Source organism: Corythoichthys intestinalis, chromosome 3 (assembly GCF_030265065.1).
Source record: "Corythoichthys intestinalis isolate RoL2023-P3 chromosome 3, ASM3026506v1, whole genome shotgun sequence".
NCBI lineage: Eukaryota > Metazoa > Chordata > Actinopteri > Syngnathiformes > Syngnathidae > Corythoichthys > Corythoichthys intestinalis.
The window spans coordinates 43,446,917-43,471,587 of record NC_080397.1 but is presented as its reverse complement, the minus strand read 5'-3'; the positions used below and the strand labels follow the sequence as shown (position 1 = coordinate 43,471,587).

Genomic DNA, 24,671 nt, shown 5'->3' with positions numbered 1-24,671 from the left:
TAACGCTACCCCAGTGGCTCCCTGGAGCTTTTTCAAAAATATTTGAAAATGGAAAACAATGAGGGAGGAAAATATATTTTTTGTTTTAAGCTTTTGATTATTTGCGGCTACCGACATTTTTTGTTTATTGCTTTTTTTTGGCTCTTTCAACATTTTGGGTTGCCGATCCCTGATTTAGGGCCGTAAATAAGTTTGACTTGACGTGTATGCAAGGTTTAAAGTTTTTGTGTATGTGCAGATGTTTCCATGTCATCTTCGTTTTCAGATACTTCAAACAGGTAGTTGCGTACAAATATTTCAAGCCCATTTTGTGCGTACATACAGTGCTGGTCAAAAGTATCGGCACCCTTGCAATTTTGTCAGATAATCCTCAATTTCTCCCAGAAAATAATTGCAATTACAAATGCTTTGGTAGTAAAATCTTCATTTATTTTGCTTGCAATGAAAAAACACAAAAGTGAATGAATTTAAAAAAAAAAATCATTATCATTTTACACAAAACTCCAAAAATGGGCCAGCCTAAAGTATTGGCACCCACAGCCTAATACTTGGTACCACAACATTTAGACAAAATAACTGCAAACAACATCTTCCAGTATCCATCAATGAGTTTCTTACAATGCTCTGCTGGAATTTTAGACCATTCTTTTTTGGCCAACTGGTCCAGGTCTCTGAGATTTGAAGGGTGCCTTCTCTAAACTGCCATTTTCAGATCTCTCCACAGGTGCTCTGTGGGATTCAGGTCTGGACTCATTGCTGGCCACTTTAGAAGTCTCCAGTACTTTCTCTCAAACCATTTTCTAGTGCTTTTTGAAGTGTGTTTTGGGTCATTGTCCTGCTGGAAGAACCAATGACCTCTGAAGGAGACATACCTTTCTCACACTGGGCCCAACATTATGCTGCAAAATATAGTCTTCAGGCTTCATAATGCCATGCACACGGTCAATGAGTCCAGTGCCAGAGGCAGCAAAGCAACCCCAAAACATCAGGGAACATCTGCCATGTTCTGTGGAGACTGTGTTGTTTTCTTTGAAGTCCTTATTTCCCCCCCGTAAACTTTATGTTGATACCTTTTCCCAAAAAGCTCCACTTTTGTCTCATCTGACGAGAGAACGTTCTTCCAAAACGTTTTTTGGCTTTCTCAGATAAGTTTTGGCAAACTCCAGCCTGGCTTTTTATGTCTCTGGGTCAGAAGCTGGGTCTTCCTGGGTATCCTACCAGAGTCCCTTTTCATTCAGATGCTGACGGATAGTAAAGGGTTTACACTGTTGTACCCTCGGACTGCAGGACTGCTTGAACTTGTCTGAATGTTAGTGGAGGTTCCTTATCCACCACCCGCACAGTCTTTCGTTGAAATGTCTCATCAATTTTTCCTTTCCGTCCACATCTAGGGAGGTCAGCCACAGTGCCATGGGCTTTACACTTATTGATGACACTGCGCATGGTAGACACAGGAACATCCAGGTCTTTGGTGATGGACTTGTAGCCTTGAGATTGGCCATGCTTCCTCACAATTTTTCTTCTCAACTCCTCAGACAGTTCTTTGGTCTTTTTTCTTTCCTCCATGCTCAATGTGGTACACACAAGGACACGGGACAGAGGTTGAGTCAACTTTAATCCATTTTAACTGGCTGCAAGTCTGATTTAGTTATTGCCACCACCTGTTGTGTGCCACAGGTAAGTAACAGGTGCTGTTAATTACACAAGTTAGAGACGCATCACATGATTTTTCAAAGGGTGCCAATACTTTTGTCAGGCCCATTTTTGGAGTTTTGTGTCAAATGATAATGATTAAAAAAAAAAATCCATTCTCTTTTGTGTTTTTTCATTGCAAGCAAAATAAATGAAGATATTACAACCAAAGCATTTGGAATTGCTATCATTTTCCGGGAGAAATTGAGAATTATCCGACAGAATTGCAAGGGTGCCACTACTTTTGGCCAGCAGTGTACCAATAATAAGTGAGGGCGCTTGTTTAATTTTGTGATTTATATGACAAAACGTTAGTATCCACCAATGGTCAAACCATTAAAAAACGTCACTAAGTATTTTGGATAGCATAGTGGTTACTTAGAAAATATACAGTTCCTAAGTCATCTTCTCTTCAAATTCCAAGTCAGACTACCGCATCTTTTATTCGAATTAGAAAAGTGTAAAAACAAAGCAACAAGCAGCATCTCAGCAGCCACACTTAACTTCCTGCTGTGTCAGGAGTTCCGGGTGCAGCATGCTGTGAGCACGCTCCATTGTGGATCCAGCAACTATAGTACATTTCTTTCAAAACCACTGTTGACATTTTTCTTACTCCCTGCTAATAGTTAATTCCTCCACCTACACAGTCGATTGATGTGTGGTCGTATTTTATTGTAGTGATATTGATTAGCACTGAGCTTGTCAGTGGTGCATAAAATTAACACTGTGTTATAGTGGCATGGATTTCTTTTGGCCCTTGACAAGATAACCCATTATTGGATGACTGCTCCTAATTTGTTTTTGTTTATTCAGAAGTATAAGTAAGTATTGGTTCCAATGATAAGACAATTAGTGGCAAATAGGTGTAGCGCAATAGACAGCAACTAATCTTTGCTGCTTCTAATTGCAACAGGATTCCCAGTCAATTAAGCAATGTGTATTTGTAGTTGCAATTGCTAATGAGGGTTTTCAGTCCTCCAGTTGATTGCGAAGAAATCTGAATAAACATATGGGAGAAAGTGGTTTTAATGAAAATTTAATCATTTTTTGAATGGAAGTGGAATGTACTTCATAATTTATAATATACAAGTTTCCTGAGCGAAATATTGGCGGCGCCATCTTGGAAAATTTCTGCTTCGAACTTCCGGTTTAAAAAAAAAAACTCTTGAGTTGCGGTTGAAGTTAGCAGTGTGTTGACCAAGTTAAAACTGCAAAATCAAACAAGAGGAACCCATGGAATCTCCAAAAATGGATTCAGCACGACGTAGATGAGATTGTATGATTGTTCTTATCACTTCGTTGATCATTGGTGGGCAAAATTATAACAACCTATCAGCCTGTGTTGACATGAGGTATAGATTGCTACACCGACCACTTGAGTGACCAAAAGCAGGTGAAATCACAAATTAGATTACATTTGTCGAATACAGAAGGGCTGACACGGATTTTGTTGTTACACAGAAATACTACAAGGTATGTACATATCATATAAACAAAAATAGTATGTCATTCTTTTTTTATTGCAGATATTGATCGCAATAAAAGACTAGGGCTGTCAAAATTATCGCGTTAATGAGCGGTAATTAATTTTTTAAATTAATCCCGTTAAAATATTTGACGCAATTAACGCACAAATGCCCTGCTCAAACAGATTACAATGACAGCACAGTGAAAGGTGTACTTGTTGTGTTTTTCGGAGTTTTGCCGCCCTCTGCTGGCGCTTGGGTGCGACTGATTTTATAGGCTTCAGCACCAATGAGCATTGTGTAAGTAATTATTGACATCAACAATGGCGGGCTACTAGTTTATTTTTTGATTGAAAATTTTACAAATTTTATTAAAACGAAAACATGAAGAGGGGTTTTGATATAAAATTTCTATAACTTGTACTAACATTTATCTTTTAAGAACTGCAAGTCTTTCTATCCATGGAACGCTTTAACAGAATGTTAATAATGGTAATGCCATCTTGTTGATTTATTGTTATAATAAAGAAATACAGTACTTATATACCGTATGTTGAATATATATCTATCTATCTTGTGTCTTATCTTTCCATTCCAACAATAATTTACAGAAAAATATGGCATATTTTATAGATGGTTTGAATTGCGATTAATTAATTTTTAAGCTGTAATTAACTCGATTAAAAATTGTAATCGTTTGACACCCCTAATTTAGACACGATTCCATTTCTTGTTCTATTTAACATGATTGGTGCATGTGCAAAACAAGTCAATATATCACAATTTATAAAATTATCAGAAAAATATTAACGAAGGTTAAGCATACAGTGTATAACAAAATTGAGTACACCCCTCGCATTTCTGTAGATATTGAAGTATATCTTTCATGGGACAATACTGACAAAATGACACTTTGACACAATGAAAAGTAGTATGTGTGCACCTTACATAATCGAGTTAATTTATTTTCCCCTCAAAATAACTCAAAATATAGCCATTAATACCTAAACCTCTGGCAACAAAAGTGAGTACACCGCATGGGAACTATGTACATCCCTAAATGTCCAAGTTGAGTACTGCTTGTCATTTTCCCTCCAAAACGTCATGTGCCTCGTTACAAGAGTGCTGTCAGCATTGCTGCCGAGAATGAAGAGTTGGAGGGGGTCATTCCCACCACCATGCTTGACTGTCGGCATGACACACTTATCTTTGTACTTCTCACCTGGTCGCCGCCACACATGCTTGAGACCATCGGAACCAAACAATAAATCTTCGTCTCATCAGACCATAGGACATGGTTCCAGTAATCTATGTGCTTTGTTGACACGTCTTCAGCAAACTGTTTGCGGGCTTTCTAGTGTAACGTCTTTAGAAGAGGCTTCCTCCTGGGGTGACAGCCATGCACACCAATTATATGTAGAGTACGGCGTATGGTCTGAGCACTAACAGGCTGACCCCCCACCTCTTCAATCTCTGCAGCAATGCTGACAGCACTCCTCTAACGAGTCACATGACATTTTGGAGGGAAAATGACAAGCGGTACTCAATTTGGACATTTAGGGATGTACTGTACATTGTTCCCATGCAGTGTACTCACTTTTGTTGCCAGGGGTTAAGTTATTAATGGCTATATTTTGAGTTATTTTGACGGGAAAATGAATTAACTATTATATAAGCTGCACACAGACTACTTTTCATTGTGTCAAAGTGTCATTTTGTCAGTGTTGTCCCATGAGAAGATATGCTGTACTTAAATATCTGCAGAAATGCGAGGGGTGAACTCACTTTTGTGATACACTGTACTGTATACGCCAATGTTTTCAGAAACAATCATTTCTCCCTGTGACTCTGTACGAGGAATGTGTCATCAGACAGCAGAGCTTAATGGCGCTTCTCCAAACTTTCACCCGACATCACGGAGACACTCGGCGGCATCCAGACAGGCTTTCTTCCGCTGTCCTCGGTAATTCCAGCTCCAATGGCTTATGTTAAAGTTGCTGCAGTTATAAAGTTCGAAGTTGGATCTTGGGATCGAGCTGATGGTCCGCCCCGAGGCAAGCCACCGTCTCCAGCCTCTCAGCCGCCCCCGGGTAAAACGCACGTAGTCTCGATATATGTCCATCAACGTACAGTAAGTGTTGTTGTGAGGCACATCAACTTATCTTCCAATGCCTAACAGCGTTTTCCACCTGTAAACAAACAAAATACTTGTAACACTTGCATTTATGCGTATGATTGTGCTATCCAACACGTACTTATTAGCAACAGGCTAGCAGTAGATAGAGTAGTTGTAGTAAACAATATCAAAGAACCTCATAATTACAATCACCATCGTAATAACAATATAAATTGCTACAAGTCGTTTCATGCGCAAGATTTTAGCTTTAGTATTTTTTGAGCACCGGACACATGAAAATGCAGGGATAGGAAGAACATACCTTCGATCTTTGTGGCAGCACACACTTGGTTCCACATGACTTCCTTCACTCTTCATGAACATGTTGTCTGTCGAGATGATGGCAGATGGATGCGGGATTTCCAAATTGTCTTTTTAAAGGGATTTTGATGAGTAATGTTACTCTAGCTACACTGTTGTTTTGGATGGAGAAATTTTCAAATGGAAGTTGCTTGCAGACATAAGGAAGTAAAGCCGAAGTACCTCGGAAACTTGTCTATAGCGTCCACCTATGCAGTTTCAGTATCGCTTATACTGAAAAGGGATGCAGGCGAACTGGAGCTGCCTGTCTCAGGTAGTCACTGACACCAGTCAGTGGCAGACCCTCCGATATCTTAAATTATCAAATTTTGAGTTGATACTCATTTCCTTGGAGCAAGTCTAGCATATGATTTCAAAACACAGGCAATCAATCCTTTGGTCCATTTTAGAATGGAAAAAGTAAAATCTTTTGGTGCTGGACGTCACGTCTGCCATGAACTCATTCACCACCAAAGAAACATAAAAGGTGTTGTGATGCTTAACTGCTCATCAATGTTGTTAATCTTATTTAAAAAGGTAATTAGTTACAGGTACAAATTACTTCTCCCAAAAAGTAATTGAGCTAGTAAATTAGTTACCTCAACGTAAGAGTAATTAGTTACTTTGCAAAGTAACTGACGTTACTTTTTATGTTCTACACGTTATTACATGATCCATTCTATAACATCTTTCACATCAAATATGTTTCCATTAACATTGATTTTTTAAATTAAAAACAAACAAACAAACAAACAACTTTCAAATGCTGTGAGAAAAAAAGCCCTTTTGTTTTTCCCGGTTGTACTGAACCCGCACCGAACCGTGACTGAACTGTGACTTGTGTGCACCGTCACAACCCTAACATATTTAGATTAGGGCTGTCAAACGATTAAAATTTTTAATCGAATTAATCACAGCTTAAAAATCAATCGTAATTAATCACAATTAATTGCAATTCAAACCATCTATAAAATATGCCATATTTTTCTGTAAATTATTGTTGGAATGGAAAGATAAGACACAAGATGGATATATACTGTACATTCAACATACGGTACATAAGTACTGTATTTCTTTATTATAACAATAAATCAACAAGATGGCATTACCATTATTAACATTCTGTTAAAGCGTTCCATGGATAGAAAGACTTGCAGTTCTTAAAAGATAAATGTTAGTACAAGTTATAGAAATTTTATATCAAAACCCCTCTTCATGTTTTCGTTTTAATAAAATTTGTAAAATTTTCAATCAAAAAATAAACTAGTAGCCCGCCATTGTTGATGTCAATAATTACTTACACAATGCTCATGGGTGCTGAAGCCTATAAAATCAGTCAGAGGGCGGCAAAACTCCACAAAACACAATTAACAAGTGGGCATGTCACTGTACTGTCATTTAAATCTGTCTGAGCAGGGCATGTGCGTTAATTGCATCAAATATTAAATTAAAAATTAAATACCGCCCGTTAACGCGACAATTTTGACAGCCCTAATTTAGATATATTTTTCAATATGCAGGTGAGGCTCTGAATCTCTTCCCTCTCCTATCTGCTCTTTTTTTTTTAGTAAAAAAAAAAAAAAAGAAAAATCACACAAGGTTTATGGATAAGCCATTCAACATTTAGGGCAATTGACTATTTTTGGTAACAAAAAGCAAATTATTATATTGTCGCATATACAAGGACAACGCCCACTTGGTGAATATAATGCATACTCAACAGGAAATCAGTCAGTTATTTTCAATTAATTGTACCCACCTGAACTCCATGAACTGTATGTAAAAAAAAAAAATTTTTTTTAAAAAAAAGTTACCAGAGTGTTTAAGATGACGCTCGCCACGCTAAATGCTAATGCTAGCGAGAACCCGAATGCTATACTAACACTCCAAGCCACCCAGCATCGCGTTTGCAATGGCATCACAACCCCCTCCCCTCTCTGACATCTCTAGTCATTTAACCAAATTGTAGTAACGCACGGCTTCACATCCTCAGTAACAGTAACGGTGTTGCAAAGATGGAAAAAGTAACTCATTAGATTACACACTGCTGATGAAAATAACGGTTATTAACAACACTGCTGCTCTTAACAAAAAAACATTTGTGAATCTTTTTGTAAGTCCTGTGTTCATGTGGCCATGGAACACAATATTCTGTGGCGCTTAAAAAAACAGGAATGTGTAAAAAATATCAGGGAGTTAATAAGTTGATGCAGTGATGATGAAGTCAAACAGGTCTACCAATATTTTTTTATTTTTCTGGTACAGAAATAAGTCCTGTTTCAAATAACAGGACAGCAATAAATTACAGTGGTAAAAATTTGCATGTTCTCATGTATTGTCCTTGGCTATATCAATTTTTCACATAATGAGAGAAAATAGGATTTAAAACATTTTAAGGCAGAAAAACAAATAGAAAAGGATTTACAGGGCGTGTTGAACTGATTTTTTTTTCATCATATCGTTTGTCTGGAATAAAAAAAAGACATAGAAAATAGACATTGAATAAAAAGTCCAGTAAAACGTGGCTCAGTCTAATGAAATAATATCCGATATATTGTTGTCAGTTCCTCCTCCGGCACTCCTTTCTCCAGGTTGGATGCCTCGGTTTTCGTGGATGGAGACAACCGTGTGGGAGTTTGTTTCGTAGCGGCCGCCGGACGAAGAAACCAGGGATGCGCTAGTGCTAGCAGAAGTGACATTCTGCATGGAGCTTGTCAGGTTTTCCAGAAACATTGGAGGCCTGTAATGCTGAGCAAAAAAAAAAAAAAAAAAATTGAAAATAAAATGCAAAAAAGAAAGAAAAAAAAACTAGAGCTGGGTAATTTTAACATTGAAATCATGGATTGAGAAAAAATTTGAGGTTCATCTCAGGGATCAGCAGTTTCATATTTATTCGAACAAAACTTGTGGCTGATGGAAACTGACTAGATCTTTAATGACGCCTTCAGTGTCCAATTTTGATGGTTTTCCAGCATTCCACACTCAAGGGCTAGGTTCATACTAAGGATGCAACAATACTCTTGTTTTATATTGAACCGTTTCATATGCCCTCTTCGATTTAATACACAAAAACATTTGATCCAAATGTAAATCTTCCAAAATGTATTTTCCGAATTTTTTGTTGTTGTTGCTCCTGCTAAAATGTCCCGCGCGCAGGCCAACCTGTCCACTTTGCGAAAAAAAGAAAAGAAAAGAGCGAGCTCTTCCCCACAAGCAGCCCCCCTCCTCCCCCAAACTGGGCGGGAGCTGATTTTGTTTACGGCACACGAGGATCATTGCTAGCGAGGAAAGACAAAAGTTTAAGGAGGCGGCTTCAACGTCGTACAGATCCGCTGTACAATGAGTGGCAAATTAACAGCGCTATACTTCAAACTCGCCCTGTTTATGAATGTCGATTGTCATATGCTGGTGTTGTGCAGTAATGAGCAGACGTGACTTCTGTGGCATTTGTTAACTTTTTTAATGCGCCGACAACACTCGCGCACACACTAAATATCATCAAATAGCAACCTAGGTGTGCTACGTTAGATCCCATGCCATTGGCTGCGTGAGCCAAAGAGATCATGGGACACACAGTCCATACACTACATTGATGAATAAAAAAGTTAGTTAAGCAGGCCAAATCAATCCATACCAGTGACTATAGATCAGGGGTGGGCAAACCAGTCCTCGAGGGCCGCAGTGGGTCCTGGTCTTTGTTCCAACTGACCCAGCACAGATAGTATAACCAATGAGGTTTCAGCAGAAATGAGAAGCACCTGACTGCAATCAACTGATTGTACTTCTAAAACAGCTGATTGGTGAAAATGTGTCGTCTTAATGGGTTGCAACAAAAACCCACACCCACTGCGGCCTTTTATGGAATAGTTTGGCCACCCCTGCTATAGATAATGCAGCAAATAATTTAATACGTGACACGGATGGACTAGGACCACAAATAGGATATTTTGCTTATGTGGTAAACCTAGCTGCTAAGAGAGCTGCAGCAATCAGCAGTGTGCGCCTCACTTTAAAACAGTAAAGATTGTTGTCAGCACTTTTATACAAAATTTCTTCAGATCAGTAAGAAGTAAGCACATAAATATTATGCACTAAAATGCATGTTTATATGATGGCATTGTTATTTTTGCTTGTTAGAAAAAAAACAAAAAACAAACAAACAAAAAAACACTAGTATTTTTTGTTTCAGAGCATTAAATGTGTTGAATCGAATCCAAAATCATGTCCCTCGTATCAAAAATCGTACCGAACCGTGACTTAACTGTATTGCTGCATCCCTAGTTCATACCGCAGGTCTTAATTCACAAATTTGAATTTTTCATGTTTTTCCGACTCGAGTGAGCCATTAACTTGACGGTCTGAACTGGAAAAGTCGCATAAAAGTGAATCATTTCAAATCCGATCTAGGGCACTTTCGTATGTGATTAAAATCCGACCATAGCCACATTTTTCCAGAATGTGGCTGCGGTCTGAACTGTCAAGTCCCCCAAATCGGAATTCATGTAGCAATTACGTCAGCAAAAAGCGCGAGAGAGAGAGAGAGCGCTACGGTAGCGGTGCATTAGCATTAGCGTCTAGTTTGAACGCGGCTTTTGAGGAAGGGGCGGGCTTGACAACAGTTATAAAAAATAAAATGGGTTGAGGATAAGCCTGAGAATGCTCGGTTTTCTCTCTGCTCCAAATGAGCAATATTTCACGATTGCTTTTTGGGCCGGGAATCTGGGAAAACTGTCCGTATGTGTGTGTGTGCGTCATGTGTAGTCATTTGTTTTGATGCTCCTGCGCATGCGTGATACATGAACGGGTTCAATGGACAAAGGCAGTCTGAGTGGGCACGCCAAAAAATAAGACATGGGAAAAAAAAATTATTTAAAAAAAATTAGTTATGAATTAAGACCTGCGGTATGAACCTAGCCAAAGAAAACTACACACTGTCCATTAAAATACAAAATTTTGCATGCGCCCGCTAGCTTTATGCTAATATAGAATTGAAAACGTCATTCAAGCGTGAATGAAAATTAGCATCGCCTCCTAAAAAAATATATTACCTTATCATAGTGGAAATGTCTGTGCGCCCAAGCGTTCCTTATGGCTTCTAAAAAGCTCCAGTTCTGTCTCATCGGAGTAATTTCCCTGTTGTTTGGTGCCTCAGCAATATGCATTTTGGAAATTTCCAGTCACGTCAATTACATTTTTTTTCAGTGACCATTATGGGTTTCTACAACAATTATGTCCACAAGTAAATGGAAGTTTATTTCGGCAGCCTCATCAATTGGATACACACGTGTTTGTGTCAGGAGTATTCCCGTTTCAAATTTTCATTTCTTTTTGGGTGGTTAGTAATGTCTTGCACATTGCAAAGTGCTTATTTAGTAATAAAGGGTTTTGTATTTTTTTTTTTTGCAGTGAACACATCTAAGCAATATAAAGCAGTATAATATAAAGTAGAGCTGTCAAACTATTAAAATTTTTAATCGAGTTAATTACAGCTTAAAAATGAATTAATCGTAATTAATCGCAATTCAAACCATCTATAAAATATGTCATATTTTTCTGTAAATTATATATATATATTCTGTAAAATAAATTGTTGGAATGGAAAGATAACACACTAGATAGATATATACATTCAACATACGGTACATAAGGACTAGTGGGCATTTCACTCTACTGTCATTTAAATCTGTCTATGCTGTCCTCACTCCGAAGCGTCTAGTTTTTCCAAAGCTAGACAGCTAGTGAACGACGCCTTAATAATGAGACTTCTTCCTTTTTCATCTGATTTATTAATAAAATGGCCTCAAACCATTGTCCTCTTTAGACCGTCGTAAAACTACAAAAAAAAGTACACAAGCATTGCATTAGCAACAACGTTAGCTTAGCACGCTATACAGGTTCACTAAACATAAACAAAAAGCGTCTCATACAAAAAATATAACATTTCGCTTACTAACATAATATGTACATTCTTTACAACAACCATACTTACGGACAAATCTTGTCCAAGGATCATATAAGCACAACATTACAACGTAGGCGTCAGCTCGAGACGTCGTGCAGCCATATTGAACTGGCAAGAAAACAACAAACCATGTCGCAAAGCGACCACAAGAGTTCGCTGTTAGACAGCACAAAAAGCCTTGCTGTAAAACTTACCCAAAGGCAGAATACTGTCTGAGCGGGACATGTGCGTTAATTGCGTCAAATATTTTAACGTGATTAATTTAAAAAATTAATTACCGCCCGTTAACGCGATAATTTTGACAGCCCTAATATAAAGTAGCATATAAAGATAAAAAAAACATACTGAGTTGTGTTTAATAACAAATTAAAAAGATAAAAAGTCTACGATTGAGTTCTGATTCTTGCAGTTTAAGGCCATGATGTAATAACATACCTGAGGATCTGCTTGAATTAAAGAAAACAAGTCCAGGCCTACACAAAAGAGACAAGTCATGAAAATATTCAGTTCCAGAGCATTTTTACTACTACCAGCTGGGTGGTAATAGACTTACTCTGCATGTCTGTGGGGATGCTAGCCAAGGTGGATGGATGAAAAGGGACTGCAAAATCAGTCAGTGACGAGGTCAGATAGGATGGGTCCAAGGCCTGAACAGTTGGCACGCGTATATTGGAAGGCTGATAACTCAATACTCTGAGAAGAACGAGACAGAATTTTAGTACAAGTGTAGTATACACATATTTATATTGTAGTAATTTCGTATAAGTTTAGTATAGGACAGTAGTAGAGAAAATTGTGTCTGGTTAAAATCTGCAATTTAATCAATCATCAGAATCCATACATTCAATGATCAAAGTTTATGAGGGCAGTATTTGTGTGTTCTAACCCTTTCGTATGCAAGTCCTCAGTCTTCGAAATGTAAACACAACGTTTCTTAAGAGGTGGATCTGGGTTGTCTTCCTCCTCGTCATCGGAGGATGAGCTTTCCAGAGTCAAATCAATGACATCAACCTTCTTTGTGGGAAAGGGCTCAGCAGTGTGTGGAATCACCAAAGGTTGTCGCAAAGGAGCAACAGCTGAAAACAATACGCATGTAAGAATATTTCTTACCAATGTACGTCTTCACAACTACAGCTGAGGACCCCCCCCCAGGACCCCCCCTCCCCCCCGCTATAGCATGCTATATCAATTTATTAACAAGAAAAGAAAACACAGCCTTTATTAGTCCCACAATGGGGAAATTGCAGCATTTAAGCAGTACTGCATATAGGAAATATAAAAAAAAAAAAAAAAAAACATTCACGACAGGTAATGTAAGAATTTCCAGTTTATACTGACAGTTTTCACAGATGTGAAGAAAAAAAACAACCTTATATGTCAAGATTTATATACGAGTTTATTAATTCTGAAACATGGCTAAGGTTTTGATTGAAAATAAACTAGAGTATAAAGTATCTTTTCTTTCACACATTTTTGGAGATTTCTGAAATGTACATTAACATTATAACATAACATTAACTCTGCTCAGCTAAAAAGAAAACGTACTCACACTCAATTTTTGTAATCAAATGAGATGAGACCTTGACAGACTCTTTCTTTGGTCTCATTGGACACCAGGTACCATCTTGTTGGAACTTTATTTCATCCACGTCCGAACAGTCATTCAAGATCTCCAAGAATAATCTATATCATGAGAATAGACATATTTTAATGAGCAATACCCTCTATCTCTTTTCAATACCGGGTATTGCTTATGCAAATATTTAGTGTCATCATAACTTTATAAAGTCAAATAATAGTGTTAGAATGTGGATGATCAGGTTTATTTAAAAATCTGGATCACATCACTACTTTGTAGGGTTGGGTGATCAGGGCAAAAATTGAACACAATCCCCCCCCCATATTGTTCATCTGGATTTCTTATTTATTTATTTTTTTTAAAAAAGTGTTTTTACTTGTTTTTCAACTGGTAGTTTTAAAGAATGTGCAATAAAAAATATAAGAAACAGTAAAAGTATAACTAACCTGAAGTTTATTAAAACAAATCAAATAAACAAAAAAAAAAAAATTAGAAAAAAATATGAAATTCCCTCAATTCCCTTGTTACAGTTTTACCTCAAAATATAAAAGTACGGTAATTCATTCCGGAGTGGCTTTCATATGATGATTTTTTTTTTAATATAATGAACCGTGTTTTACAAGTAAATCGCCTAATTCATTCCAAGTTCTAAAAACACATTAAATTTTCTGTCATGTCCTCTGATTGCATGTCTTATTTTAATGCTCTGTCACCCCCTAGTGGCGCTTGAGTGTAACTAGTTTGTTAGGCTTATTCTACAGACGTTATCACATGAATGACTACTCTAGCTCATTCTATAGACGTTATCACATGAACGACTACTCTAGCTCATAGCGAACACAAGTGCTAAAATGCGAGCTAAATTCGGCAGCCATTGCTTGCTACTTTGTGCTTTGATAAAACATAGGTTGTAAGTTATATTATTTTGTTTCATATACGTATATGAGCATTGTGTAGCACATTGTGGTGTGTATATTTCGTTTGTTTTCACTTATAGTCAAACTAAGTTCTATTATTACACGGCGTGTAATGGGATTATCCATGGGGCCATGAGGAGCTATATACAAGGAGGTGTACTCTACACTGCGTGACTGGTAGAGTGAAACAAAACTGTTCATTAAACATTCGAGCATGATTTTCATACCTCGTCTGCTTATTAGAATAATAAGATATTTAACTTTTGTGTTGTCTTATTGCATTGCTGTGAGCAGGAATGATCAATTACAGTAAATATTATATTTTGTATGATTATTTTTTTCATAATATTGAGCAAAAAAAGCATCTAAAACTTATGGTTTAATTGGTAATGGTGGTAATGGTGTTATACCTGTATAAATTAATTAATTACCCGAAGCTTTTGTATCTCGAGGTACCACTGTAATTGATAAAAAGAGCAGCAATGAGTGTACGTGCACCTCGTCCACTGGGAGGCTGCAAGTCACAGAGAAGTGCTGGTATTTTGTTTATAGTAGTAATGGAAGAAGAAGAAGAATAAAGAAAATTCTTGATACTCTTATACAGTCAATGATTTATGTAATTTATTTTTGTACAAAGAGCTCATGTCTCCAAGGCTAGGTTCATGCTGCAGGTCTTAAAGCACAATTCCGATTTTTTACCATTTACCATTTGTCATATGTTTCTTTTAGCGTGCCCATTCAGACCGCCTTTGTCCATTGAGCCCGTTCAAGTATCAAGAGGCGCTGAGCAAACTGACCCACAGGCACATGAGAACAAATGACCACAAATGCTGGCTCAACATCCTTCAAGGATGATCATATTTTGATTTCCAAAAAGAAGACACAAATAACAGACATAAATAGTCACCGTATAGTCAAAGTTTATATGGATTGATAGCATGCACACACAGTCCGTGCATGACACATACACATACGGACAGTTTGCCCCGACTCTTGAAATATTGCTCATTTGGAGCAGAGAGTAAACTGAGCATTCTCAGGCTTATCCTCAACCCATATAATTTTTTATGACTGTTGTCAAGTCCATCCCTTCCCCAAAAGCCGTGTTCAAGCTAGGCACCAACGCTAATGCACAGCTGCCCCGCTACCGTAGTGCCCTGTCTCTCTTGCTCTTTGCTGTTGTAATTGCTGCATGAATTCCGCTTTGGGGGACTTGACAGTTCAAACCGCAGCCACATTCTGGAAAAATGTGGCCTAGATCGGATTTTAACCGTTCAGACAGTCAAGTTTGTGCCTCACTCGAGTCAGAAAAACACAAAAAAATTGGATTCATTGCATTAAGACCTGCGGTATGAACCTAGCCTAAGTGTTGTTTTATTTCTTTTCCATCACAAGTGTGGTGGTGTTTGTGTGTATTAATATTACTTCTTTTCAGAGTTAAATAAGGGGGAATCTGCTAATGTTCGTCAGTGTTTGAATGGCAAACCTATTGTATATTAGCATTACGCTAGCAGGCGCACCAAAAAAATATTTTGTATTCTAATGTGCAGCATGTGTAACTTTGTATTGTTTCAGTTAAATTGACCCAGAGTATAACAAACTCCTTGAAACGCATCAATATTGGACTTTGTTGTGGGATAGTTCAGTCTTCCAAATTCATCAATTTCCATCAGCCACATTATGTAAGAAAAAATATGAAAAAAACGCTGATCAGAGATGGAATGATCTAGATCCCAAAATCCACCCAGCCCTACTACACAGGGAACACAACTCTGCTGCAAACCTCCGCCATAAAAAAAAAAAAAAAAAAAAAAAAAAAAAAAAAAACAATAGTAGCATAAAACAGGATATTACTCAAAATTCAAAGGCGGTTGACTGGGAGGCAGGTTTGTGGCATTGATAAAGATTTTGAACCAACCCATCAATGATGAGACTTTCATATGTGGCCTTCTTGTCACAGACAGGACAGATCCAGGAAGGTTTCTTTTCATTCATTTGTAAGTAGAGGGCAGCATCGAAGCATTGAAGGTGAGAGCAGGTCACTGCTCGGCATGGAACCGTAAGTCGCATCTTACCCAACTGGCGAAAAAAATGATAAAATATCAGTCAATCTATAATTACAATAGTGACATATTTGCAAAATGACCAAAAGGTTCATTATATTTATCTGAAGTTGTTTATTTCACCATTATTTCCCATGCAAATAACTATTGAAGAAAACAAATACTAAAATGAGATTTCAGAGACCCTATAATTAAGACTATTTAGATAGAAGTACAGTACTGTAGAGCCAATATTTTAAGCATTGGTGACATCTAGTGGCACCCCCTCTCCCGTTTAACTACTCATCAACTAGTGCTTTGTTAACTGATTATTTTGGGGGTTATTTTGCCTTCTATAAAATGACACAATTGTTATAAAAAGATGTATTTACCGGACACATGAGGGAGACTCTGAGACTTGTTGTAGCAACTTCGCTGTCTGGGTCTGCAGTTAGCTTCTCTTTTACTTGAGAGGACAGGAGATAAAGAAAGAGTACACAATTTATATTTTAAATTCCGTACAATGAATGGATAATTAGTTCAAAACTTAACAATATCAGCCCACTAACATCAGCATAATCAACCAGTGTTGACATTGAACTAGCCAGTACATGTCAACTAGTTCGATATGTTTGGAAAAAAATATATACATGCAGCATGCTTTGATATATGAGATGGTAATAAAACAATGAAATTAATATAGATGGCAAGAGAATGAAATTTGCAGTGCCGTTACTTAGAGCTCTGGAGTGGTCTGGGTTTCTGATGCCTTTCATTCTCAGCCTCTGTAGAAGCAGTGGTGATGTTAGCTGCCTCACGAGGTACACAGACATGGAGTAGGTCTGCAACAATCAGAAGATGTATCCCAGTTGACAATAGTAACAATAAATACAATAATAGATAGAACCATAGAATGTAAATTTAGTAGATATGTTACCTTCCCAATTTCAGGTGCCCATGTCACTGAAATCTGATTGGGTACTGCAGAGGTTAGTCGCACCAGTGAGGTAATGTTGAGAGGTCTTCCTGGTCTCTTTTGCTCAACCCCATTTTTAGGGGGTGGTGCATAACCCTAATACAATATATGTGTACATATATTAAATTCGTAAAACAGTATTTGAAAAGCCTCTTTCATAAAAGAATACACCCAAGCACAGACTCACACAAATTGTGAAGAGATCAGAAAAATATTGGAAGAGTTTAAACTGTATCATCAGGTAGAATCACCATAAATTATAGCAGAATGTAATGAAAAAACAAAAACAAAAAACAAGAAAACAAACTCAAAGATGCACTGGAGCCAAAAACAATCCAATACATTCACTACAATATCCCAGTCTTAAATATGGTGGCGGAAAAAATACAAACAGATCTTTTCACAATCCTTTTATGGTAAGTATCAGTATCAGACAGTGCATTTGGAACTCTTAGTCTGATTCTTGGTAATATGAGTATCATGGCGACAATTAGAACCCTCTACTGGACAACACTCAGACTTTTACAGATGTTTTTGGAATGGTTTAAAAGGATCATGGTCACACTCACATATATATATATATACACACATATATATAAGGGCTGTCCCAAACGACTAATTTTCTCCCAATTAGTCAGCCGACTATTTTTACGATTAGTCGACTAATCTAATAATATAAAAAAATATATATATATTTTTTACTAATTTAGCAATTAAATTTTTGTTGACGCTTATCAATTCACAAAAACATATTGGAACACTTAAATGATGTATTTAAGTACAAATAAACACATAAATAACAATAATAAATCGCAAATAAACAGTGAGTTCCAATGCTGATAGAATTAACTAGTGCAAAAGAATGGAATCTAAACAGATTCAGAACACTGACTTTGCCTTTCCAACATGATTCAAAACAATTCTTAAAAAAACACCTAGCATTAATATTATATTATAGTACTATATATAATAGTATTATAATATTTATAATAATTATTCATTGCCAATCAGATTTTTCATAAAGGGTGTCATTTTAAAGGTATTCTTAGTGTAGAATTTGAATTCTGAAGTATGTGGGTTTAACTCTCGAAATCGCTATTAATATGACGAACATGACATGCTTTTATTTTTTAAATGTTCACCGGAAGTACGTTCACTAAACCGCTAGCTTCAGCTTTACACTCTGCAAAAAAAAACAACACTTTTTGTCATTGCATGTAGTATCAATAATAGATATTTTTTGGTCATTTTTTTTGTTTGCAAATGCTGTTAACCAGCGATTTTTCATGTTTGAAGTGTCATCTTTTTTAACGCAAGTTTGCTTACACGAGACGACTGCCAATGTTTTACAGCAGGCTAAAGTAAGTTGCCTTTTTTCCCCCCATTCACCTCAGTGCAGCAGTGCTAACGTTACAGTGTTTAACATAGATGTGTTTTCTTATTTTGTATGTCTGAACTTTAATTCTACAGCGTGTTGATAAGAGAAAGGAACTGGAGTCTCATATGCCATCACCACGCACGCACCAATGTATGCATGCACGCCGCGGTGAAAATTACCGCCCTCATTTTTATTTGCCGTGCGATAAATGGACTCATTGCATATCGTGACAGGCTTAGCAACTTCAATAAAACATGTCGTTAGTTAATTAGATGGACTTACAAACTGGGTGACGGCGCTTTAGGTGTTTATTCACGGCCGACGTGCAGCCAAGCTTGGCATTGAAGAGACAGGACACAAGAGTGTACCCTCCTTTGTTTCTTTGAAATAAGTCAATGTTTTGGACACTGGTGCGCTTTTTTGGCTTTGTGCCGCTTTCCCCGCTTGCATACAGAGCGTCTGACATTCTGCACTTTCCACGCATATATATTTTAACCCTTCATTAACCGTCGACGGGATGTTATGCTCGTCAACGGATTTACGTCATCGATGACGTCGACAATGTCGACTAGTCGGGACAGCTCTAATATATATATATATGTGTGTCTTATAAACTATAATACAATTAAACCCTTGTCACCAAATATATTTTAACTAGATAAGGCGATTCAAAGCGGTTTCTCATTTAAGATATGGACCTGACTAAATACAGCATGAGGGGAAAAAAATGGCAAACTACAAAAGTGCAAAAAAAACAAAACAAAAAAAAAAAAAAAACGAACAAAAAAAGCACACTGCAGTATTACTGTGTCAAAGACCTACTTAAAATTTTCAGTCAAAACTAGTAATATAGGTTGTCTGAAAGAGTTCTATGTTACATGTGTCAATGAATGAAAATACAATCATTTGAAATATAGTACAAACAAGTACATACTATGCTAAGGTTATGCAATGACTCATTTCAATTCAATTCCTTCATTTTCATTGCAAGCCGACAGAGCTAAACAGATACTTACTGGTAAAGGAAAAAGTTTTCCATTGACCTTTATACAGAGACTGTTTGGGTAATTGTCTTCTTGTGGACAACTTGTCTCCGACAAACAAAACCTGACAAAAAAGGACAAGTTAAATAAAGATAATTTTTGTCTCTAAAGTTAACATTGTGGCACAAAGTAGATGGTTACTAACAAAAGGATGGCAATTTATGTGTAGCTTATATATTAAACCAGGGTTCACTAAATCCGGACCTCGGTGCCACTTTTCCTGTCCTGTTTCTCATGTCTCCCTCCTCCAACACACCTGAATCAAAATAATCAGGATCATTATGTGGCACCGAGGTCCGGATTTAGTGAACCCTGTATTAAACAATATATTGTACAGGAGCAATGTACAGTGGAACCTTGATTTATCGTGTACTTACTGGATTTTCTATGTAGAGTATGCTAATGTCCTTATCTCATAAATCAGGTTGTTTTTAGCCTAGCCTATATTGCTCTGAGACATCCTAAAAATCTGCTATCAGTAAAGCTCGTGTTGAGACACCAGCATGAATAACAGAATTCATCATCAGTAAAGTTTATGCAGTATTTGTGTGCACTTTTCAAAATTTTATTTCTCTCCTAATAATCGAAAGCGCCCCACCTTAGTTGAATTTGAACCATATAATCCCTTCTGCCACCTGGAAGATAATCCCTGTAAACAAACACAATTAAGCATTTGACTTGTATCAAAATTTTGTTTCTGAAACGAGTTCTTGACTAAGGTTCACCTGGATATGCATACTTCTCGAACTTGCTGTGGCGTCAAAGCAAAGACAAAATAATTTTCTTGAAGGAATCTTTGTGCAGTACTTGCTCCTGAAAACATATGACCAATGTGAAATTAAAAGTGTGTTTTAGGGATACCACTGTAGCCAACATTCAGTCATGCATGAGGGGCAATGAATATTAAACATAATTCTTTACTAATTGCAACATAGGCCCACATTATCTCAAACGTGCCAATGTTTTGTAAAAGAAACAATTTACAATGAAAAAAATGCAATCTTAGGCACAATGCTTAATTCATTCAGTGTAAAAGTTATTATGAATTGGTCAATTAAATCAACTAATAGCAAACTGATCATTATGCCACAAAGATTAGCAGACATATCTCAGAGGTAAAAATACAATTGGAAAAAATTAGGACAGACCTAAACTAGAGGGTTTGATGAGGATATCGAGCACATCATAGAAGGGCAGAGATTTCATCTCCACATCAGGGTGAACGGGAGGGATTTGCTGCCCAGGGTGCTGAAGATTCATGGTAGTTTTTATTGAAAGCTTGCTTCACCAGTCAACAGTTGAGGTCAGTCACAGCAATGACTCCCTGCAGAGATTTAAGAATTCACGCGGCCCTTAAATGAGAGGAAATGTGAAACAGGTAATCAATGGCTATGATAACATGGGCAGTAATATTATAACAATTTAAACATGTTAGGTTTCCATTTCTTTTGTCTTGAATGCTTCTTACACTGCATAGTACTAACAGAATTAAAACCAGAAAGATTGATACAGAGGCCTGTGAAAAGAGTGCTCTCGCGGTCAAGAGGCAATATATCTATCCAAAATGGCTATTGCTCTCTTTAGCTTACCCCAAGACCTTATCTTAGGCCAAACTAGGTGTTAAGCGGAGGATGGGAAGATACGAGAGTGAAGTTAAAACGAAATCCATGCAAGTCATATGTATTTTAAGTTGTGCCAAAGAGCCCCATTCTCCATAAACGCTCTTCAACTAGTGTTTGTAACCTGCACTAAACTGTGAACTTGCACATTACTCTGTCAACTTTTCTATTAATGGAACATTTTTATTCACATTTTATTCTTGTTTTGCACAAATGACACTGCTAACTTCAGGACCGTATTGCACTATTCCTGTGTTGCACATACAGTGTTCAGTTCAAGCAAGCTATATTTACTCACTTATAGCCCAGGAATATCTATTTTCCTATTATTTGTTTTATTATTTTAATACATATTGTTATACTGGAGTGCCACCTCAAATTTAGTTGTTGACAACGTTCTTGCCGACAATGACAATAAAGTTCTCTTCTATTCTATTGTAACTCTATTCTATTCTAACAAGCATTTCTTAAAAAAAAACAAACACCCTATTTACCAATTTGCCCTAAGGTAACTGTCGAGCACAATGCTGTACGTCACAAACTTCTATGAAAGTTTTGACTATATTAATAACTACTTTTATTTTTTAATTGTTCCTTTTTCAAAAACGTCACAGGCAGGTAAAACGTGTCAACTGCAAGATTCGAGTGCTTAAATAATTATATAATTGCGGTATGTACTACAACTATACACAGGGGCGCTGCCAGGGATTTTGGGCCCCATGAAAAGATATCACTTTGGGCCCCACCACCTGTGCCAGGGGACGGACACACATTTAGAGTATCAACTACGTAATTTCCTGCATTCTGGTGAATCTTTACACCCTTATTTATGCATTTTCTGCATGAATTTAAGAAGAAAATATATTCATGTAAACATACAGCGTATAGAGCAATAATGAATAGACAGATATCATCTATAAAAACTGTACTGAAGGCCATCTTTTACAATCTAAATATGCTTATAAGAAATATTCTCAGCGCAAATACCATAATGAATGACTTAGATGTTTTGTTTTAACTTAACTATACTACAGTATACAGTACAGTATACAACTTTTTTAGTATGAAGAGATTGCTAAGGGTTTGCCTGCTGTACTGATTAAATGTAAGCTAAAAGTGGAGCAAACACTAGCTAGCAAACAATTACGGTATTTCATTATGGAGTAGGCTTAGCCTCATCTGGAAACTCACGATCTCCACTATAGGCTACAGCTCCGAAGCGACGTCCCTTGTTAACAAACTAAATTCATTTGATTACAAACTAAATTCAAAAAATTCTTGACAAACTGGATTCAAGCGGATTCTAAAAAAAAAAAAAAAATTCCACACCAACTTTCAACATCTGTATCATACCAAAAAATGCCGTCATGAGGCCGGGAATCCCGTATTTCTTACGGAGTGAGCTGGGACCTCGCTTTCGGAGCTAAGATATCAGGTTAATTTTCAGCGCTACACTGACACAAGACACCAATCTTCCTTTGTGAAGTACTTTGTCACATCCTGTTGGCCTTCTCTACCCATCTCCTGTTTTGCTTTCTTTTCTTTCCTCTTTTGAAAACACGATTTTTGTTTTGAAAACATTTCTGCACTACTGTGCTCTGCGCGCTTCGAGTCATTGACTGGTGTAATTGTGCATCGCTGCTCCCGTTCTGATCGAAGGAAGGGCGGACCAAACCATTTAATGAAAATACAGGGTTTTGGGGGGGTGGCTAGCAATACATATGCACTCTGGGTGTTTACTTTTTGCCAAAAACAAAACAAGAAAACAAAGCCCTTCATTTTAAACCTATTAAAATTATAATTATTAATATTTAAATTTGTAAACGATTACCTAATGTTATAATTTTCTTTGTGGGCCCCCATCAGGGCATGGGCCCTTAGACTCAGTCTCACTTTTCACCCCTTTACGGCGCCCCTGACTATACACATACACATACACGTATACAGCTCGACTAACGCTATAAGATAAGTTTTGTTTAACAAAGAAGGCGCCCCCAAGTGTTAAACTGAGTGGTTTGGTGCCCCAGGGTTCTATTCTGGCATGTTTTACCTGTCACGGCCATGTTAATAACGTCGTAAAGTACACTTTCAGTACAATACATTAGGACAAGGTGAAACAGTATGTTAATGAGCTAAGAGACCGCTTGCTAATAACAAACTGCTAGCAGTCAGCCTGACAACAATGTTTTCATACATGGTGTGAAACTGCCACTTTCTCCAATAGCGGTTTCTAAAATTATAATCAAATCAAAATAAGTCTAGGGAAATAAACACTTGTTAGGTGCAGATAGAATGTTCACATAATGCAGTCACTATAAACCTTTTTCTTTTCGCCTACCGGACACTCCTCGGACTACGCCATCTTCTTGTTCCCGTTCATCCCTCCGTGTGATTACTTCCAGGTTGGCGTCTTGGCGACAGCTTGACGGCAACTCCACTTGAACAAACTTACTTTCTAAACTAAAACCTCGTTTCTAAATCCTTACATGTTCGCACCTTCCACCAGATATTCGGTCGAGGTGACGGGGAGAGCAACAGAGGTTCAAGGAAAGATATTTGGAGAACTGAGACGCGCGTAGCTTGATGACGTCATTCAATGGCGACGGCAATTAAAGGTGACGTGAGTAAATTATTGACAATACACAGAGGGTTTACAGTGGTCCAGAGACAGTTCAGCAACTTTTTTGGACCTGCTCTTTTTTCCAATCAATTTTGCAAGTTCATCATCAGGAATCCACACATGGACTTCAAACTCAAATGGGAAATCGTCATTTTTTGTTTCTATTTAAAAAAAAAAAGTGTTTTTATTATATTAATCAATTCATTGTTATCGAAATTCTACCTCCACAGATGTAAATTTAGCAAGCTCATAACGAGACTGTGTGCTACATAAATCTGTTTAAACATAAATCAAAGTATCTGAAAGCAGAAAAAACAAGATTTGTAAAAGACATTTTCGTGAATAACTGAATGACAGCATTGTTCATTGTTTTTCTTATGTGCAATGTTTGTACCCCTTGGCATATTTGTGTGTTGGGTTTGTATTGCTGATTGCTCATTTTTATCTGTTTATCATGTTATATATTAATAAAAAAAAAATTACAGTGGGAAAATTCAAGTCTAATGAACCAAACCATTTTTGGTCAAATGTCCTTAATTTTGTCACCCTGTAATTTATCACCCAGATGTCTCCAACAGCGTTGTCTGCTGTTTTTTTTTTTCTTAAAATTGTTTTTAGCAGTTTTACACCCACAACGTTGCTCATGAAGATAAATTAAATCATGTTTTTAATCCTTCCCAGGACTTAATCATGTTTTTCAAGAACTGATAGCAAATTCTTTTTAAAAGTGGTCATCTTTATGGGGTTGAATAAATCAGCGAGAAAATAACCTAAACTATAAAACATTGAGACTCACTGGGTGAGGCAATATTAAAAAGGTTGGTTTCTGACATCAAATAATGAGTGGCCTTTATTTTGTCTATTACATTTTCTTTGAGTCTTACTTTGGTCTGATTGTGAA

The 24,671-nt window shown here is 37.1% G+C and overlaps 1 protein-coding gene across 4 annotated transcripts; it reads right to left on the bottom strand.

The window, feature by feature from the left end:
- Positions 1-7,856: 7,856 nt before the first annotated feature.
- Positions 7,857-23,770, bottom strand: pias2 (protein inhibitor of activated STAT, 2). 4 transcript variants are annotated; one of them, XM_057831599.1, is made up of 14 exons: positions 23,471-23,770; positions 20,680-20,855; positions 20,257-20,344; positions 20,130-20,180; positions 19,505-19,595; positions 17,072-17,206; positions 16,871-16,976; positions 16,527-16,600; positions 16,011-16,171; positions 13,146-13,279; positions 12,483-12,672; positions 12,150-12,289; positions 12,032-12,069; positions 7,857-8,382 (listed from the first exon to the last, which is right to left on the bottom strand). In XM_057831599.1, the coding sequence occupies exons 2-14, from the start codon at positions 20,789-20,791 to the stop codon at positions 8,161-8,163; spliced, it is 1,542 nt and encodes a 513-aa protein (XP_057687582.1). In that variant the 5' UTR covers positions 20,792-20,855; positions 23,471-23,770; the 3' UTR covers positions 7,857-8,160. The 4 variants fall into 4 exon arrangements, with proteins under 4 accessions (XP_057687582.1, XP_057687581.1, XP_057687579.1 ...); XM_057831598.1 differs by having other exon boundaries at positions 7,858-8,382; positions 20,680-20,883; positions 23,471-23,769; XM_057831596.1 differs by having other exon boundaries at positions 7,858-8,382; positions 20,680-20,883; positions 23,489-23,769.
- Between the last annotated feature and the right edge of the window lie 901 nt (positions 23,771-24,671).

What these genes read in the sequence shown, in the direction of transcription:
- pias2 (XM_057831599.1), bottom strand. Translation starts at nt 20,791, where the DNA reads ATGAATCTTCAGCACCCTGGGCAGCAAATCCCTCCCGTTCACCCTGAT. An exon ending in GAAAACTTTTTCCTTTACCA is followed by an intron (nt 17,207 to 19,504) that starts GTAAGTATCTGT and finishes ATATTGTATTAG; the next exon opens with GGTTATGCACCACCCCCTAA. An exon ending in CATCCCCACAGACATGCAGA is followed by an intron (nt 12,070 to 12,149) that starts GTAAGTCTATTA and finishes TCTTTTGTGTAG; the next exon opens with GCCTGGACTTGTTTTCTTTA.